Genomic DNA, 20707 nt, shown 5'->3' on the forward strand with positions numbered 1-20707 from the left:
ACAAGACTGAACATAGAAAACGAAAAAAGAGCGCATTTAGTGCACACTAGTGCATCCAATCGAATTCGCCAAGTGCTGATATAAATCTTTTTGTTTTTTTTTATTCAGAAAAATACAAAAAAATATTGTCCACGAATTTACAAAGCATACTTTCTTATCGTCTAATCTTAAGCAACGTAAACTATCTAATTATATGTTATAAAATAAAGAAAAGAACATTTCTGGCGTTGAAGCTTTTAGTGATAACTAAAAAAAAAAGAAAACAATTTTGAACAGTTAACTGCACAAAATCATGACTAGTGTTGATGTATAAGCTTAAATTGCAAATGTATCATCATTGTTGTCATCAAATCATTATTGTTTGAGCAATCAGTGATATCTTTATTCTCGACCATTAAAATTACAACAGGCTGTATATAAGCTACGCAAAACAATCAGGAGAGCGCTTTAAAACTTGCAAATGTCGTTCTTTAAGAGACCATGTCTCAGCTTCAGGGGATCATAGGACAATTTTTCGGAGTTTGTTTTAAAGAGTAAAACTTTAAAGATGATATTGTCTGCTCCACCCAGAAAACTTATTCTATGATTCCCCGAAGCTAAAATACGGCCTCTTAAGACAAAAATTGTAAGTTTTAAAGCGCTTCCCTAATTTTTTATGTAGTACATTTCTTACACGTAGAAATCCCTTTATCTTTTATTATAGTCTGTAATTTAGTAATTATGTTCTTTAATTTGAATATACGTTGTTTGCTAATTGCTAATTTTTTGGACTGCAAAAGGTAATGCTGCTTTAGCTTAAGATATTTTTTATTTAGTCTATCTGGCGAAGTGGCATAGTTATGATCTGGTAGAATATGATTGATTGATTGTTGTACAGTTTTTGATTTGTCTTTATGATGTAGTTTTGAGGTATTGCGATTTGTAAGATCAAGAGATATTAAGTTATTATTATTTTCCTTCGTTCTCATACACGTTTGCTGGTTTAAGTTTGATATAGAAACTTTTTGGTCAGCATCATATTCTAGAATATTTTCATGTTTTTATTGCAATGTTTTATGAACAAATTATAAAGAGATTCTGTTCTTTTTTTTTCAAAATCGTATATTATAATATTATCTTTCATATATATATACTGTTCTACACATATATTTAATTATTTAGAATGTTTATAATGTAAAATATAATCCAAACATTATAAAATAATCTATAATAAAGAAAAGAAATTTTCTTCATTAGTGGCACCACAACTATGTCACCACAACAAAAGATATTTTCTTCATTATAAGGAAAAAAAATATTAGAATTTAACTTTCTATACAGAAACAAACAAGAAAAATATATGAAAATATTTGAAATAAAAGTCAATACATTTGAAACATAAATTATGAGACAATCTTCGAAATGCTTACCTGGGAATATAGTTGGTACTGCTTTGCTTTTCTTTTGCCAAGTTTTTCTTTTCCCATAACGTAAGAATTTTTTCTCAAAGTGGTTTGAGCATATCACGTCTGTTGAAGTAGGATAAAAATTCTCTATTTTTATATTAGAAAGCCACAGTTTCAAAAGTTCCGGTTTATCTATCGGAAATCTGAAAATTAAAAAATCTTATTAAATTAAATTATCATATAAAATTTGCTCATTATTGTTACATCTGTAATTTGTAATAAATATAGATAAGCTTGGATAATCTCTTAATAAAAATTCATGTGCTTTTACCTTCTCTTTTTAACAGTTAATTAATTTGAAATTTGAAAATAGTATGTAAATTATACTGAACTATAGCCTGAACTATAGTTTTTTGGCATAATTATAATATAATATATATTATTTAATTATAATATTTAATAAAGGGTTAAATAATTCTTACTATATTATTTTAGCAAACCTTCTTAAAATTATTTACAACTACAATTAATATTTCAATTTAATGTATAAAATAGAATTTTCTATAAATTATAAAGTTGTTGGAAATTAAGAAAAAAAATGATGCAACTTACTTAAAAAATGAGCAAGATACTTCTCCTTTCTTTACTTTACATATTATACATTGCGTTTTATATTTGTTGAATATTGTGGGAATACTTCCTGATCTTAAATGTATAATTTCATTGTTTTGATAAAAATTGTTTTCTTCAAAATGGTCAGAACATAATCTTGTACTTCTTGAAATTCTCATATTTGAGCTTATATTCATGTTCTGTAGCCATTTCTCGAATAAACGTGGATGTCTCTCTTTGTTTGGAAGCCTGTAAGTACACATTTTATTGATATATTAAATATTAAACAAATATTAGATGATTTAATAATTATTATAACAATAATCAAATCAAAAGGCTCTAAATAATTAAAACAATAAATTCAAGGTGTGGAGAAAGAACCATACAACATTGTTCACGCTTGAGGTGGAATGTATTTCAATCAATTAAAATAGTATAAAAATATTTTTATAATTTCACTTTCAATTGTATAACAAATAACAACGCAATTAGAAGAATAAAACCTTTTTTTATACAAGATGTTAAGGAATCTTATTTTTGACAATATTATTAATTGAAATTATGGACTATATACTGAAAATAAGAAACTGAAATGTTTACACTATGTTAATTAATTGAAATACATTCTACTTTAAGCACGGACAACGTTGCACAAATCTTTCCATACCTTGATCATACTTGTTTTAATTATTATAATATTTTTAAACAGAAATTATATATAATATATGAATTACAGTTATGAACAAACTTAACCTCATTCACCTATGAAATGTTCGACAAGTTTCTTTATCACTTTTTATTCCGCAAAAAAAACACTTTAGAACCATTTTTAGAATATTAAAAAAAATTGTTTATTATTAAGAAAATGAGATAAAACTATAATACTACATAGATCATAGATATCGTGATGATTCGTATATGAGAAGAAAATACTGCAGTGCAATGTCTCTCACCATTTTACCGATCGGCGCTTCTGGTTATTCCAACTTGCAATATCACCGTCATTGTCAGTTATACTGAGCCGATAACGCAAACAACCGTAGCGATATCGATCTAAAAAGGTTACATTCGCTATTATGTCGCCTTCACGGCATGCATGTAACATTCATTCTATCATAGATTTACATAGAACGTCTTACAGTGTTCATTTCCGCAGTTACCTAAACGTCACAGTGCGTACGAAATTACTTTCAGGCCGACGAGGAAACGGCTCCAGGACTTCTTCCAACGAGATGGCTTGCGAGGCGTGTAGTGCGAAGTTCAACTTGTTCAAAAGAAAAGTAAGTGAATACTTTTTCAATGTTTTTCCTGCATAATTGTTGAATCGATTTGAAAGGGTAATTTGACAAATTTCGACACTGAACTGCACGTCGTTTGGATGATGAAAGAGGCCTTGGTCTATTTGTCATAAAAGTATCATCAATTCTCTTTACCTACTAAATTACTCACTAATTAATCTTATTTGCAGCTTTAAATCTTGAATTTTTTGGAGATTTCTATTTATACAGGGATTTAAAATAATTTTTTTGTAGAAATTATATATGTTGAATTAGATTTATAATAATTTTTAATCTGATTCGATCAAATTGGTGAATAAAAATTGATCTGATTCTGATTGAAGAACAAAACATAAACTTTTATATTCCTCATATAATTTTCAGAAACAATGTATGGACTGTCTGAGATATTTTTGCTCTGAGTGTGTGATCAAACGGATGGACAAGATATTTACATGCGAGAGTTGCGGCGTACTTTCTAGGAGACCACTTGTTAAGAATCAAATTAGACAAATGCGTTCCAAAGACATACGTCAGTATCTCGTAGCAAAAAAGGTTTCTGTCAAAGGATGCATTGGTACGTATATAAACATTGCTTGTTGACATAATTCTCTAAAATAAAGTTAAAAAAATACTAATTTCAAGGAATTCAGATTATTTGCTACATAAAATAACCCAGAGATCTATACAAAATTTTCCCAAATTTTGTATGGTCTTTATATGAAGTTCTAAATATATTCGACTATGCTCTTTCTTTCTATACAACATTTATACGAATTGGAAAATATCTGCTCTTTATAAATCTCGTTCTATTTCTTTATTTGAATATATAATAGTAGTTTTTCAGATTGGTTTCAATTCAGTACTGCATTTAATATGAGAATATATGTTCAATATGATAGTTAATGCGTGTATGATGTTAAGAATATAGTTTCTTTTGGAAAATGGGAATTGAACATACAGAATTGGACTGTGATAGAATAAAATTGATAAGACCATACCATTAATTTCAGAGAAAGAAGACTTGGTGCATATACTAATGAGCTTTGCTAATGGAGCTGATCCCTGCTTATGTGCTGATCCCAGTATAAATCACAATATCAGATTGCAAAATGTGCAAGAGCCAGTTGTGTACGTTACAATTTTACATAACGATTGCAAGTCCTGACAATTTAAAACTACTAAAAAGTATTACAATATGATCTAATAGCTTGTTTTGAAAGAGTTAAAAAAATTAATTATATATGAATATTATCACACCTAATAAATAGATATTTTTTATAAAAGTATAACATAAAAATATTCTTACAAAATTTCTACAAAGGTCTCAAATATAAATTAATAAGCTGATAGCGATAATATTTTAAACTAATGCAATGTATAGTTTCAGAGTTGAGTCTTCCTTAAACAGATCGGAAAGCATGCCAAATGTCAGCATAAATAACGCACCACATGAAAATGCACAGGCAGAACCACAGCCCACAAGAAGTGAAGATGTTGAAATGGAAGATGACTTGGTGGTGGAAGTTGGAAGTAGTAGTAGAAGTACTGCTAGTAGTCCGATCGTAAGCATTCCGCCCAGCGATAATGAGTCGCCCGAAGACAGATCGACGAGAAGCAATCACGTTGAAATAGAAGAAGTGCTCGATAGTAATCCAGCCGATTCTAGTAATGCGGTCCAAGCAGAGCCAGTAGTTACCGAGCAAGAGGAAGTTTCTGAAACATCAAATGAAAAAAAATCAGATATGGTTACAGAAATTCCCACGGTATGTATATATATATGCATTATAAACATAAACACTTATGCAACATGTACATTTATCATAATTCTATCTTCTTGCAGTGGTCAGATAAAGTGCATCTGTCAGACATTAAAGAAGCATCGGAACTAGAATATTTAAACATTAAACAATTGAAAAATCTATTGAGTACAAATCGCGTAGATTACAAAGGCTGCATAGAAAGGCAGGAATTGTTGAACAGGGTGTCCAGATTATGGCAAGAGTATAAACAATCTAGACAAGGTAAGATATTAAAATAGCCATCAGACATTTTAACATTAATGTACATTTTATTCATTTTTATGCCTTATAATGTTATAACATTTGGTAGGATAGAACTTTAGAATGTACATTTTCTTTTTTGTGATGCATTGTATATGTTATATGTACATACAATAATTGAATTATTATTGTTACAGACGTGGAAAAGTTAAGCGAAGAAGAATTGTGCAAAATCTGTTGGGACGCTCCGATTGAGTGCGTAATTTTGGAATGCGGTCACATGGCTTGCTGCATCAATTGCGGCAAACAAATGTCTGAGTGTCCAATATGCAAGCAATATGTCATCCGTGTCGTGCGATTCTTCAAAGCTTGACGAGACAACGATTAGAGCGTAATAGATTGGCGGACTATAATTTTTTTAATCTACGAGCAGTTCGATGAGTAAGTTTATTATTTTATCTACGAGATTAATATCTCGGGTGCTTATATCAATTGTCATTGATCGGATAAGATTGATTCTGACGTGTTTATCAAACAACAGAAAACGGAACCGATTGATGATAAGAAGCCAAATCCTGAAACAAAGTTTTTTGTGCAAAGAATTTATTAGCGTATGCGATGAATGATGATTAGTTCTATGTAAAATATGATCCAGTTCTGTGTAAGATATATTTCAGTTCTATATAAAATGTATACATCAGTTGTATATGCACTGTTTTCGAAAAGAAACTGGTTCTTGAAGAACTAAACGTCATTTAAAGTACAGTTCCGAAGTTTAAAGATAATATTTGGAGATAAATGTCTATATAGCATTTTAATTATTAGCTATGTATCGCGATAAAGTTTTAAAATGCCAAGGGAGAGAACATAAAGTCCTTTATTTTACGGAGTTGCGCATTCTCTGACGCTCCTGACCTCCTGTCATCCCAGAATTTTTGTATGTGCAATGTATGTTTTTTATGGAAATAAACTCGAAATGAATTTTAATTATATAGAATAGTGGATCGTTGCAGTTTGCTTTACGATAAATATAAAACTCGAGAGAAAAGAAGGAAGAAAAACTGCAAAATCTGCTTACTACACTCAAAAAAATATTTCACTGATGTAGTTAGATTTCTAGATATCGCAACAAGAATGTATCGCTATTTTTCGTATCTGTGAAAACATTGTTTGTCACATATAGAATTTATAGCAGTAATGTTCTAGCAATAGCTTCTGAAAAATTTAGGTACCATTGCTAAATGTTATTCATTGCATGATCTAACACGTGATTGATCTTATATAGATAGGCGCTTTAAAGAAACTTTCTTTTTAAAGTTCACAAACAATACAGATATATATTCTGTTTCTGTCATCTAAACTGATTAAGTAATTACATATGCAATATCACAACAGTTGCTAATCATTTATCTGTTTTAGTTAATTTTTTACACCTAGAAAATTTTAGCTATTATTGCTAGATCATTTTTTTGAGTGTAAGAAAGTTATATCAAGTAGCTAAAAAATTCGTGCAAAAGTTGTCAAAAATATAACTCAATCGTTTGCGCGTAATCAGTTCAACAATTTTGTATCAAATGAGTTAAAGTCCGCTTGCAAACTTCGTCACGATAAACATCATCATTATCGCGCTTGCAAGAACAAACAAACATCGTGTCGTCATTCGATAAGAAGCGCAGTCGTAATCGAGTTGACTTAACTCTTACTGGTGTTTCAAGAAATGTGGTGATTTTTCCGGAGAAATTCGAGGAAATTAAGGTCAAGGCCGAGCGAATGTATCTATGCGCGTGTTTCAGAGACGTTCCGCGGATGATGAGAAGCGTTCGTGAATGATATTCGACGAGAAACGATCCTTTTCAAACGGTAACTTAATTCAAATATATTATTAATTATTTATAAAGAATTAAACAAGATTTCCGAGCAACATTAAATCGATAAAAAAAAGGGATATTACATATGTTAGAGTTATTTTCCTTATTGGAATTATACTGCAATAAAAAATATTTCGATCGCATTCTGTTTTATCATATTGTACAAATTGCGTGTTGTGACTTTCGCTCGGCAAATATTTGGATCGTTGTTTGAATTAAGCCACATCTGTTCGCCCGAGCCGCAGGATCGTCACTTGATCATCATCCTGCCTCGCGAATCCTGCGAGCAGCGGCGTTAAGCCAGTGTATTAAGCGCCCCTTCTCTTTCGAGTCCCCTTTCGATACTCGTGAAAACAGTCGGCCGGGCAGCCTATGGACGCTCCTCGCGCCTTGCCGGCGAAGAGCGCGGAAAAGGATTCACCGTCCCGGTAAATCGAGCCGCCCGGCAGTCGTCCGGAGTGCGCAGCGCGATAGAACAGAGGTGCGGCACGACGCGGTCGATGGGCCGACGTTATAGCGTCTCGCGCGCGCATGTTCCGTAGGTAGGAGATCCGGCACCGTATTTTTCGGAGACCTCTCAGAGCCCGAATCGTTTGAGCCCGTGTTGCGGAAGCACGACGAAGATGGCCGCTTGACGACGGAGTCGAGGACCGAGGATCCTCGCAGCGCGCATCGATCGCGCGCGATCGACCTCGCGTTTAGGTGCCGCGCGCGTCCTTGAAGGGAGTGCCCGAGCGTCGAAGTGGACGTTGACACGTGCAGGCTCTTAAGACCGACGCCGTAGTGTTTGGGAACGTTCTCGGGGTCATCCTTGGCGACGACGTTGCCCCTGAAACATTAATGTTTCGATGGCTCTCTAGGTGTTCCCGAGGAAAACGACGTTCCTTGTTTATGTATCGTTCCTGATAGAACAGGGGAGGTTTAATAAGGACACACGAGTTTGACACTAAAGTGACAATATTGTATTCACGGCATCGTCCTTTACGTGTTAAGCGGAAAAAAAGGAATTTTGCGTAGAAATTCAATCGTCCATCGTTCACCGTCGCCGGAGCATTGAATGGCAACAAGCAGGTAAATTTTACACCTGAAAACTAATTTTCTAAAAAAACTTAACAGATTAATTTTCTGAAAAATCTAGAAATCATAATTTTAAATTACATCTAAATCCTAATTTTCGAAATTGTTTATTATCACATCTTTCGTTTTCTTTCGAGGAACGTTCTTTTACGTTCTCGTATTTATGTCAAAGTGAATAACTCAGTTGTTCTCTTTAGGAAGTGGAAGAGGCGCTTTTTAACGCGCCGACGGACGTAACGGAGAATCCTCGCCCCGAAGAGCCCGTTACCTTCTCCGAGGAGGAGGTAAGAAAGCGAAGAAGAAGAAGAAGAAGAAGAAGCAGCAGCAGCAGCGACGGTGGTGGCGGCGCGATCCTGTTGGTTTCCACGATTTTACCTGGCGCAATTACGCGGCCAACGACCAAGCCGTGTGAGCATCGAGAGGCAAAGAGAATTACGAAACCCATCACTGCCCGCTGAGCTCTCGCACGTGAATCACGAGCGTGAATGTACGCATGCCATTAAATATACAGAAATATATCGTAACTCGAAGCGCGGAGCGAAAAAGAAGTGTGGTTCCGCGTGGGAATTCGCGTGAGGGTATTTTTTTCTCGGTTGTGAATCCGCACGCGCGCGCGCGCGCGTTTAATCTGGTGTGCGCGTCCAAAGAAGAATTTTTCGAAATGAATTTCGCGGAGTTAATTTAGTGTGAAAAGCGGGAAAGTGCGTGCGTGCGTGCGCGCATGTGTGCGCGTGTACATCGAGGAAGATCCGTGTGTGAGAGGAGCTGACGGAAAAGGAGAACATCGAGGTCGGCGTCGAAGGAAGTGGAGAGGAACGAATGGGCGCGCGAGAGATCTCGATCGAGATTTCGCAGTTCCAATTGCGAATATAAGAGACATTGCCGATTTTTTTTTTTTTTTTGACGCTGCGAGAAGAATAGAAAAGTACGAAATACGGCTTCGTACACGAGAAGGATATCGACACGACTTAATATCTACACGATAAACGGAAGTTATATACGAAATTTACTTTGAGCGAAAGTAATATCGAACGCGTTGCACAAATTAACGAATTAGAAGAAATTAGCGTTCTGGACGCGCGCAACGAATCAATCGACGGAGGACGAATTTCCGCGAGGACGGCCGGAAGCCGGCGTCGTCACGATCGGAGAGGACCGACACGAAAGGATCACATCCGGATGAGAGTACTGTCGCCGCGTACGGCGATAATAACGTCTTCGAGGCCGCGCCTTATGCTGGGTGGGACGAAGGATGGAGCGCAGAGCCGACCGATATGGTGCTAGAGAGATGCGCCATTCAAGGAGCGAAGACCTGCTGGGCGCGATATCCCGGTCGCCCAGCCCGAGCATCGATCTGCCGACCACGACGTCCGAGGACGATCTGATTGCGGCCAGCGCCTTACGAGACTCGGCCGCCTACGACGAGGCCGTTGCGGGACCGTCGCGACGCATTCTCACACCGTCCAGAGCGGCGGGGGTCCCTGTCGACCCGGAGGACTCGATTCGCGACATCGTCACCGAGAACGATCTTTACAGGTCAGTAGTGGAGAGCTCGTTTTAATTTTTTTTTCACTGCATATGTCGCACAAAAATCGATTGTCGACTTAAAAGGAGACGTTAAAATGGAACGCGTTGATTGAAAATACGGGGAACATTATATAAGATTATTATTAAAATGATTTTTTCACTTGATGAAATTTTTGAAAGTAAAAAAAAATTTACAATTTGAGTAAATATCTAAAATGTTTTAAGTATTTTTTAAGTGCGTTGATTGTGCAAAGATGTTCCGTATAGACGCAATATCTATAAATCACGACAGCTATATTTTTAGAAATGTTCACATAAGGTCAACAGTGAATCAGGTTTTAGAATGACTTTTATTATTTATAAAACCGTTTTAAATATTGTTTCTAAAACGGGATTTATAAATTATAGATTTATGACGTTTTCGATCGGAAAATCTTCTGCAGTGTAAAGGCCAATAAAATTTTAAGTGAATAATCGATCGAGGCTTGCTATTAATGACATTGGTTTATTAATAATAAATTATAAGGCAATATATCGCGATTGCGGAACATTTGTACTTTGTCGGCACGTAAAACATTAGAGAGATTATCGGTTGAAACTATCGTTCTTCAAAATGATTAATTGATTTCGAGTCGGTTGATCATTGGAATTTGTAGGATTGGCAGGCACTTGTGTAAAAAAGTTGCTTGTCACTGACGCTTCGTTTTTTAATGCTGCTTAGTTAAGACATGATGTAAGATTGTTGTAATATTATTTATTCACGACTAATTCGAAGCCTTGGTGGAGAATGTCCTTGATGCCCACAAGAAATCATGTACTATTTATTCACCTACACAATCGAGAAACGGAAATGAGCATCGTTTCTTTTCTAAACGCTCGGGAGCGGCTTCCGCAAGTCGTTTAATGGGATAAACCGAATAATAATTTCGAGCTCTATATTTTATTATTATTGGAAACAAAGTGCAGCCACGCCAAAAATATATACAGGATGTCTCGTTTTTCACGTATTATTTTTTATTTAATCGCTGCGTAGTTTATGGTCGGATTCTCGAAGAAATTTTGCAATTAATTTTTCTTCAGCAAAAATCGCAACCCTTCATCTTTGCAATTAAATAATAATATAGAGTAAGTAGACGAATGATTTAATAATATAACAGAAATATTAAACTAATAATAAAATAGTTAGAATAATTAGATTAATAATTAGACCAATTAAACTAATAATAAAATAAAATAACTGAATAAGAAATTAGATCACACATCCTGTGTATAGACATTAACAGAATTTCATTCGACACTTCAGTATTAAATGAATAAAAGTATCTCGGCATTCTGTTAAATTTAGTTATTGTTAGTTGCGTGATACTAATTATTCGCCGCGCCTTCTAATTACTTTCACATTTCACCGTATTAATGTTTTTATCCACGCATCGTAACGCATCCATTCACACCTTCGTAATCACTAGGAAGTTCATAATTATTACTATCGTTTGAAAGGGATTATTCCCATTGTAAACGTTCTGCAGAGAAAATTTCTAATTTAATCCTGATTATTAATTCCTTGCCATTCACAAAAAGACTGATCAATAAACGTCTGCGATGAAGCAATCCTGTTTCTGAAAGTTAAATGAATTTTTTACGTAATTGACGCAATTCACCGAAATAATGGACAAACTTATTATTATTTTCTTCCAAAAACTTCCACTTTATTATTCCAGTATTATTGTTACGAAAAATATTTTTACAAAAATATATAAATTATATTAATATGATTCGTAAATCACAATATTAATTATCACATTAATAAGATGTTGGATCAAAAATTTCTTTTACAATTTTTGGCAAGTGCAATATCTTATTTCGCATGCGTCAAAATGAAAAAAAAAACGCACACGGAACATAATAGCCTGTAGTGATTATGTCATCGACTATCAATTGCGTTCACGCATCAGCCTTGATACGAATCTCATGTTTCCGGGCCCAGGTGACTTTCGCACATTGGAAGCCGAGGCTTCGGAGATGATCGTCGCCGGTGTCCCGACCACTCACTCGCCGCCTCTCGAAACGGACGCGTAAGCGGAAGGTGATCGCTACGTGAATCAGTTCGAATCTCGACCCGAATGTTGATGTGGCCGGTCGCGTGAAAGCGAAAGTTGTTCGCCAGGCAGGGCTTTAGCGAGCGGGCGAGCGAACGAGAAGCCTCTCGCGCGATCAATGCGCGGTGAAATCGATTCCGATCGCGAGACGCAAAATCCGAAGGCCCGAGGCGAGATAAAGTACGCGCGCACATCCGGTTCCGTTTCTTCGGTTTCACTAGGAACAATGGCTGAGAACAGGTCACGGATTCGTCGTGAACGGCCGTCTTCTGATGCTGCGATGAGCGGCGGTGATATTTACGACGGCAGACGCGTATCCGCGTACGTTAGATAATGTTCGATGGGAAAATCTTGTAGATCTTTTTACAAATTTCTCCATTCTATCTATAAGAATCTCCGACATGCCGCTTTTCTCTTTCTATGTTTGTACTTTCGTCTTTTTACAGGTACGTTCTGTTTAAGCGGCACTACGACAAGTACGTGGATCTCGCGGAGAAGTACAAAGAGGCGAAGAGCATCGCTTACTATCTGGAAGAGCGTTATCATGAGATCAAGGTATGTAAAAGCCTTCACACTTTCCGACCACAAATTCCACCACACAATTAAAATTTATTAATTAATTTTTATTACACGAAGCAACCAAAAACTCGAGGATCCTTTTGATGATAAATGCTCTGGCTAATATTAAAGATCAAAATTTTTCGCTTAAAATTAATTGATGGTTGTTTATTTGTTTCTCTGAAGCTTAATTCGCAAAGTTTTCTTATTGCTAATAACTTGAAGAGGAAAAATCGATTTGCAAACACCGTTCGGAGTATCTGTTTTCTAAAAAGTTTATCCGCGAGTTTTGAAATTCCTTGTATATAAATACAAAGACATACTATTCTAATCTTTTCTAATTTCTCCAATTGCATTAACATCAATTGCATTACAATAGAATGCATTCACTCCCTCGTGCCTTTGTACGTTGTGCCATTTTACAACACGATGAAAAAAAAATTGTATCGCGCTTTCCCACACTAAATCGCGATAGCTTGCCTATTGTTAAAATGCACGTTACACCCTTTCTCACGGTACATTTTGTCGGTGTTGTTGGAATAATTCGGCGAGTTTTGCAAATTCTATTTATCTCTTTACTTGTGTTGCGAACTAATTTAGAAGAAAAAATGTTGTCGAAATAAAAACAAATATTTAATGCAAAAATTAATTCAACACACTTCTTAGCTTTGTGGATGTTCTTTCATGTAGCACAGATTATGAGTTTCTTCCATTTCAATTTTACTTCTTCTACATTTAATTATACAACCGGCACCTTTATGCTCTGTTATTCTGTGAGAAGACGACGAAAGTTGCCATTTCTCGCGATGAAAAGCAATGGCCGTCGCGATATCATCTTATTTATTGTTGCAAAATAATTGACTCGGAAATTACAAGTATCTCTTCAATTTGCCGCTGAGTTTCTTTCGCTTAACTCCTTCTATTCTTAATCAACTGAACTCTGTTACAACGCACCGCGAAATTTTGCACGGTAGATGCCATTAATTAATGTCACTCAACAAAGACATCTGCGATTAATCTGGCGGAATTCTTTCACAACGCAATATCTCTCATGCGCGCGAAATCTTATTGCCTAAGCTTGCTTTTAATCTCTCGGTAAAAGTTTATAAGGCAATCTTGCAAAGCCGCACTTTCCATTTTCCTCCGTTCATGAAAAAGAGAAACGTAAAACAATATTGCTCCATCCGATGAAGCCAAACGAGATACGCTCCGTTCTTTGTTCCTCGAATTGATCTAACGCGGAAGACCAATCGCCGTCCTATATAGACAGAAATGCAGACTCGTGTCATGGCAATAATTATCAAGATGCATCTGTTAGTCCTTCCGCGATCTCGTTAGACGCGGCACTCGACGATGTTATCTCGGCCGGCTGATTGTAAGTCAGTCTGGCGCAGTGAAATCGAGTCCTTTCCTGCATTGCCCGCGAGCCGTTTCGTGAAACCGAGAGAACATTCGCGAAGAGGGGAATCGGAAAAGCAGAGAAACTCTCGGCGAATACAGTTTATTTTATTTATTATCTTATCGAACGTATTCTTCAGTAAACTAATTTTTATTTCTATCAGCTTTACGACTTGTCTCTCGATCTCCCGCGAATTTATCTCCACGAATGTATCTAGCAATCGTTTACGGAATTTAAACTCGATATACTCGAACTATTATTTCTAATATTCTGCGCGGTACACTTGCGAAATCTCTGACCGATCGGCAGGAATTTTAATTGGGAAAAGTGGAGGGTTCGGTGGAGAAGTTTTTCTCGGCTCGCGTCCGTTTTTCCTCGGTAGAATCGATCGCGCAAATAATTGCGCGGCATGAACGACGTCGTAAACCTGTTCGCCAGTTTCACGAAGATCACGAAGACTGTCTCTCGCCACGAAATAATTCTCGACATGCCACTTGTGAAATTTCTGCGCATATATCTCGACACGCTTGTTGAGTTCGGTTGCAAATTGTCTAGGAAGTTTCATCTTCTTTTGTAAATTTACAAATCTTTGCGAGCTTTATTTATAAAAATCGATTGTGACCGAATAATCTTATGATTCTTAATGTTCTCCATTGTGTACATTTACTTTTTGGCATACTCTATCGATTGTCATCAATTTTTGATTGTAGAAATACTTGGTGTCGATTGAAAAAAAATCTGTTGGATTTACTTTTTCTGCTTTGAAGATGAAACCGATTAAGCGGATAATCCAGTGGCTCTCGATTAAGATTTTTCTGAAATTCTTTATATATTTGTCAGTGTTTGCACGTGGAGAGCTCGCGATGGAATGCCGTGGCAATTACTTTTTTAGAAAGACAAGATATTCTTGGTGTGAGTCCGAGAGGTCACGTCTTTGTTTCTCTTCTGACGCGGTTCTTGCCTTGGCCTTGTCGCTCGATAATCGCTGACTTGTAAGTCTGCTTCGTCGAGACGTGACTTTCTTAGCCCTTTGAAGATAGCACTCCGTTAACTACGTCGTATTAATTTTCTTTGCGATAACTTATTGGGGATACGATAATTACGATTTAATCAGGATTTCATAATTTTCCTTCTAATTATTATATTGTTCCAATCATAATACGAGCCAATTTTTACAAGTACTTTTCTGACTTTACTTCTTATGAATCATTCTTTCGCCACGCGAATGTGAATCGTGTTGAAAATTGCCGTGCTTTAAATCATCAGTATGCGAGCAATATTCCGAAGTGTTCGCAAGCCGTAACCAGGAAGAAAAAAAAAAAAACACGCGCGGCAGGATGCTATTCTCGTTACTCTACTTTTCCTGCGGTATGCATATCCTGTCTTCGGGTCCGTCCTCTGTCTCGCCGCATATTTTATATGTGTTCGCCGCCTACTTGTCGTCTAGATTTTTCACGTCTGGAACTGGAGTGACGGATACGCGAGCTATCGAGGACGTTGGCTCTTCTTCCCTCTTTTTTTTTTTTTATATTGAAGAGACATCCTAATTTTAGCAACTCGCGATAGCAAGTTTAGCAACTTTAGCAAACAATAAGACAAATTTAGCAACTTCGATAGACTAAAATACTTTTCAAACGCGTAAAAAGATAATTAACATTTTATTAACGAAAATGATGTCGCGATGTATCTCGTTTCTCTTTTTTTGTCGCCGCTGTTCGCAGTTTGAGATAACATCGTGATGACGCGATAAAAGCAACGGTATAACGCATCTGACCTAAAGAGAGATCGCGAACGAAAATGGCAGTCAGCCTCTCTTTTATTCCACTTTCCTGCCGCGCGGTACATCTTCCCATTTGATTTCCGCTTCTTCTTCTTCTTCTTCTTCTGCTGCTTCTTCTTCTTCTTCTTCGTGTTACGGGACTCCGTTTGAGAGATCAGCGCTTCCCACCTCATTTCGCGGATAAGATTTCTCGATAGGCTTGAACGAGATGTGACAAAAAAAGGATTGAAACACGATCTGCGATATCGACTTCGCACGTTTCTTCGCAACATCCTGTTTTCGATGTTCCAGGCTGCGCGAAATATTATGTAGTTAAGTTAAGTGCAAGTCGTCACGTATGGAAGGCTACACATTAATCAGAAGAAAATATTCCTAACTTAAGAAATTTGGAATTCCCGATTGAGATTGCGCTTTTAAAAATAATTTTTATAGTGTATATTGCTCTTATAAAGAAGCCAATTTTTCTGTACAAAATAAACAATAAAATAGAATAAGTAAAGCCTTTACAAATTAAAAGTTTTAACGAGGATGAAAATAATTTTAAAATCATTTTTATGATTCTTTTCATGAATCCTTAATGCTAATGATTTTTCGTGAAAGTTTTTTTTCAAACCTCGATATTTTATTTTATATTTTTTGAGGCAAACATTTCTGATCCTAAAAACTCTGGCACTCTCAATGCCACTCATATTCTACTTTTTATTCGATGACTTGACTTTGATGCTCGGCTGTTTTATTGCAATGATTACTTCTTGAATTCATGCTTGCACTGTAGAATTGTTTCTCCATTAAAAACCCGGCTGTATTTTCCCCGACGTTTCCGGCTTACCGTCTCTTCCCGTTTTTCATCGTCGCAAGAAAGTTTTTAAAAGAACCTAGTATTTCTCGATGCGCGTTCATCAACCTCCTCAGTCTCGCTTGCCTACCTGGTTGACCTACAACGCGGCCGAACAGCCGCCGCCAGACAGAACTAAAAGCATTGCACAGTGTGCGTCATCCGTCGGTGTCATGCAATCGCGGCGATTGTCGGTGATTGTCAACGCGCATCGATGCCGATTATGCGAAGTCACTGAACAGGATCATCGGAAGTAGCGCGGAAATTTCAGGGCGGGCTTTTTTACAGGACGAAAATCGACAGGATGAAATTTCGTCGAAATTAACTATATCATCGCTCACTTAGATATTTTATTCATATGCACATGTGTGCATACTAAGCGAGGATGCCATTCACCGACGAGCACTGAACTGGAGTACCGTTCATGCAATTGTCGATGCTATAAATGCGAAACGCGAGATTCTCCAATTCTCGAGTGAATTCGTCACTCGGAACTGAACGCTACTTGAAAAAAACTAAGAAAGTGATTTCTGTATTGGCTTAAGAAAGTACGTGTATTATTAAGATCTTACTTTCGAGGATATTTCTTAAGCATCAACGTTTTAACTAACATTAAGATATCTGTTCATAAAGTTGTTTCAAAATTTACGGATGTCCTTTTCACGACAGATGACAGATTCCATAATGCAATTCAAATTAATAAAACTGGAAAAATTAAAAAAGAAGAAATAAAAATAGTATGTTCTTGTACTTGTATACGCCTGTAAAACTAGCGAATGTTATTTTAATGATTTATTTGGTATCTCTAATCAATTTGCAGTTGATTTTTTTCTGACCGAGGCGCTGATCATTTTTAAGTTGCAAACGATTGAGAAAGAAGAGCGTTTCAGGCTCAAAACTAAACTTCAAGGAGACAAATAAATAACAGAATTATATCCTTTTTCAATTAATTTCAAGTGAGCTTTACTTTTATAAAGCTTCAAGTTAAAGTTCAGTGAAAAATATATAAGATGGAAAATTGCGAAATTGTGCAATGAATAATGATCTCCCTTCACATTTTTGCCGCGGAAAAATCGACTGCTTAGAGAAATTTATTAAAACAATATCTTCGAATTTTGGGATGTATATATTATTAGAAACTTACTTACTCATATATGGAAATAGAATTTCATATTTTTTTTCCGAAGGCCGAACGGGACAAATTGGAGGAGGCTCGCAGGAATCTGGAGAGACGGCTGGAGGGTTGTGAGACGGAGCTCCGTGGTAAGGAAGACGAGCTCTTCTTACAGCTGGAAAGGAGCCTGCGATTAGAAGAGGAGATTGAACGGGCTAAGGCCGAAAGAGACAGCTGCATGGAGGCGCAGAATCAATTGGAGCGACAACGCGAATCGGCTTTCCGTCGTCTGCAGATGCAGCTGGAACAGAACGAGATTACCAGACGCGACCTCGAAAAAGCGCGTCAGGATGTCATTCGACAAGCCACCGTCATTCGCGCCGAAAGAGACACCCTGGAGAGAGAAGTAATTAATTAAACTCGAATACGCGCGTTCCGTCATTTTTTATCCTAGAAATTTTTTTTAATTTTTCACCGATGTAATCATTAAACTTGAATCGTCACGCGCTTCTTTCAGAACGAAATATTACGGCGAAGACTCAGGTTAGAGCAGGATGAGCTAGGAGCCGAGCGACGCCGTCGGGAGGAAGGCGTCGCGGCGCTCACAAGGGAGACTATCGCGCTGAAACACGCGACACGCCACTTAACTGCCGCGACGTTTCACGCAACGTCCTGTCGGAATCGTCGTCGATGTTCCATCTGCACGTATGCCAGACGCACTTTCGCCAATGTCGACAATTATCACGACAGGTGAGTTAGATAAAAAAAAAATGGTCTAAGATCCTCGGTCGGAAGCTGCGAAAATTTCACTTCGCGAAGCTCAGTAAGATTTTAAACGTCGGAACGTCTTGCCTCTTGCAGCGGGAATCTCCTGCAGTGCCTTCAAGCGCCTTTACAAGATTTCCGCAGCTGGTTGCGACCCGGTGCGACACCGTCAGCTGGCCCGTCTCGAGTTCCGCGCATCGAGTCATCCATAGTCGACCGCGAAATCTGCTATATCGATGACTCCAGCGTCGACAGCAGCAGCAACGGCAGCACCAACAGTCGCAGCTGCAGCAGCAGCACCAGCAGCAGCAGCAACAGCGCTTACGACGACGATGCATATCCGAGCACTCCGATAGCCGAACCATCCCTCTCTTCGGCCACCTCAAGTGTTCCACACGCAGCCAGAGCCTTCTCCTCGGATTCAGGGTTCGTTTCACTCAGTAGCAATTTTATCGCCACAGTAGCTCGGCCGCATCGTTATTATTTTTTTTTTTTTCTCTCATCGCATGTTCTTCATTTAGGTTTTCGTCTGAGATAGGGGATCGTAGATCACGATGTTTTGACAGCAGTATTGGCAGCAGCAGCGGCAAGAGCAGAACCATCAGCGAGTCGTTGGACGGCAACGAAGTCGACGATCAAGAGGCAGCCGGCAGAGAGGGGCTCTCTCGTTCAAGATGGACCTCCTCTTTCCGCAGATTGCTCGGACGAAAGTCGAAGGCTAAGCTCGATTGTTCCGGAACAAGCAAGACTGACGAATCACGATAAATCGTTTGCAATTCGAATTGAGACACATCCTCCCGTCCTTTTTTTTCTCTTCGATGGCAAGTTCTTCTGTGAAAATAAAATTTAAATCCTACTTTGGAATTGAATTCTTCACGAGCTGATTGAATCCTTTGATCTTCTCGAAAGAATCTTGTCGAAACTGTTGAGATTTGCATGTTAACACTTCGAGGAAGAAATTGGTGAGAATTTAGGGATTTAGGGAATCCTGGAATTTCTGGGAAAGTAGCATAAATAGCGCAAATAGCTTAATTCGAAACTCTTCTAGTTTCTGAGGATGTAATCATTGATTTTATCTTTTCTAAAATTTAATTAGAAATTGTACTGAGATTAACTCGACAACTAGTACAGATATCTTATAAAAATTATTAGAAAAGACAGGTAACTTCTTCTAAAACTCATTATTTTCTTCTTCTCTTCGTAATGTCATTAGCATTAAGTTGCATTTTGTCCAGAATCCAGAAATCCTAAGTGTAGATCCCAAGATTCTTTCTTCACGATGTAGGAATTGAATATTTCGAATAAGTTATAGAATTACAGTTATATATATATACACCAAATGAAGGCATTAAATTATTAAAAATGATCGATCGAGGGAACTTTTATAGGTATTTAATAGCAAATTGTATAGATGGGTTTCAAGGTTCCGAGTTTTAATAGTGATACGATTTGGAAAAAATTCTGTTTTGAATCGGATTATAAATAAAGGAATAAAGGAAATAAAGGAATGTTATCGTTTGCATATCGCGAGAGTCATCTGTGTTGTGTTGTTACATTTTATTGTTATCACGGCGATTGTTGTTGTATTTGCCAAAGAATACAGTTGTCTGCGAGCGCCATGTTCGTATTAATTGATTGTCATTGAACAGAGATTTTAAATTTGCAACAATTTTTTACCGCTCATGAATATTTCGTTGTTTGCTACGAAAGAGCCGGTTTTTATGCACGTTTAAGTATATGTGTGATGAGAGTGTTTGGACCAAATTGCTGACATGGCACAATCCTGTTATGATGTTACGGAATTGTACTGAATTTCAATACGACTATTATGGATATAAATAAATATATGTATATGATGCAACATATTTTTCAATATTTTTTGAATATCCTATGCTTAGTTTCTCGTTGTCTCGTAACGATACTAATCGATGTATCGATAGACGCAGGCAACTGAATAAGATACAAGAGCCTCTCGTCAAGTGTTTGATAAAAGAAAATAAACGATGTTTTATGATGTTTTTATTTGAATGTAAATATTGACCACACAAGCCTATTTAATAGATATCAAGAGACGCGTAGCATCACATGCTCACTTTATATAGTAATAACAATTCTGTGTAAGACATATTACAACGTACTGTTTAAACAAATAATGTTTTAAGAAATATTATTAATTTAATTATTTGTAAAAGAATTACTATATCAAACAAATACGCGTAATTTATTGATACTACGATAAATGCAATTGATATACATTAGTTGCAGAAATGTAAAAGTGCGCATTTATTTTTACACCCTTTAATATATATATTATAAAGAATATATATATATATATATATTATAAAGAATATATATTTATATATTCTTGGTTTATACTTTGACTTTTTAATAATTTCACAAATATTTTGTTA

The 20707-nt window shown here is 36.7% G+C and overlaps 3 protein-coding genes across 7 annotated transcripts; 2 read left to right on the forward strand and 1 right to left on the reverse strand.

Annotated features, from left to right (window-relative positions):
• Positions 1-81: 81 nt before the first annotated feature.
• On the reverse strand, positions 82-3102 carry LOC105674836 (uncharacterized). The gene is made up of 4 exons (XM_012371429.2): positions 2951-3102; positions 1998-2246; positions 1410-1588; positions 82-1021 (listed from the first exon to the last, which is right to left on the reverse strand). Exons 1-4 carry the CDS (start codon positions 3100-3102, stop codon positions 654-656), a joined length of 948 nt encoding a protein of 315 aa, XP_012226852.2. The 3' UTR covers positions 82-653.
• On the forward strand, positions 3059-7288 carry LOC105674835 (E3 ubiquitin-protein ligase RNF34). 3 transcript variants are annotated; one of them, XM_012371425.2, is made up of 7 exons: positions 3059-3095; positions 3192-3277; positions 3659-3851; positions 4288-4405; positions 4659-5040; positions 5118-5298; positions 5475-6264. In XM_012371425.2, the coding sequence occupies exons 1-7, from the start codon at positions 3074-3076 to the stop codon at positions 5648-5650; spliced, it is 1158 nt and encodes a 385-aa protein (XP_012226848.1). In that variant the 5' UTR covers positions 3059-3073; the 3' UTR covers positions 5651-6264. The 3 variants fall into 3 exon arrangements, 1 of the variants encoding a protein (XP_012226848.1); XR_010888568.1 differs by adding an exon at positions 7071-7288 and having other exon boundaries at positions 3074-3277; positions 5475-5718; XR_001101187.2 differs by having other exon boundaries at positions 3074-3277; positions 5475-5718; positions 5819-6264.
• A 290-nt stretch (positions 7289-7578) lies between these two features.
• Positions 7579-20161, forward strand: LOC105674834 (uncharacterized). Of its 3 annotated transcripts, none has more exons than XM_012371421.2 (7): positions 7579-8216; positions 8420-9758; positions 12292-12400; positions 17605-17937; positions 18049-18281; positions 18393-18722; positions 18866-20161. In XM_012371421.2, exons 2-7 carry the CDS (start codon positions 9475-9477, stop codon positions 19059-19061), a joined length of 1485 nt encoding a protein of 494 aa, XP_012226844.1. In that variant the 5' UTR covers positions 7579-8216; positions 8420-9474; the 3' UTR covers positions 19062-20161. The 3 variants fall into 3 exon arrangements, with proteins under 3 accessions (XP_012226844.1, XP_012226843.1, XP_012226846.2); XM_012371420.2 differs by having other exon boundaries at positions 7583-8216; positions 18818-20161; XM_012371423.2 differs by lacking the exons at positions 7579-8216; positions 8420-9758 and adding an exon at positions 11712-12166 and having other exon boundaries at positions 18818-20161.
• The last annotated feature ends 546 nt before the right edge of the window (positions 20162-20707 follow it).

Source organism: Linepithema humile, chromosome 2, assembly GCF_040581485.1.
Source record: "Linepithema humile isolate Giens D197 chromosome 2, Lhum_UNIL_v1.0, whole genome shotgun sequence".
In the NCBI taxonomy this organism is placed as follows: Eukaryota; Metazoa; Arthropoda; class Insecta; order Hymenoptera; family Formicidae; genus Linepithema; species Linepithema humile.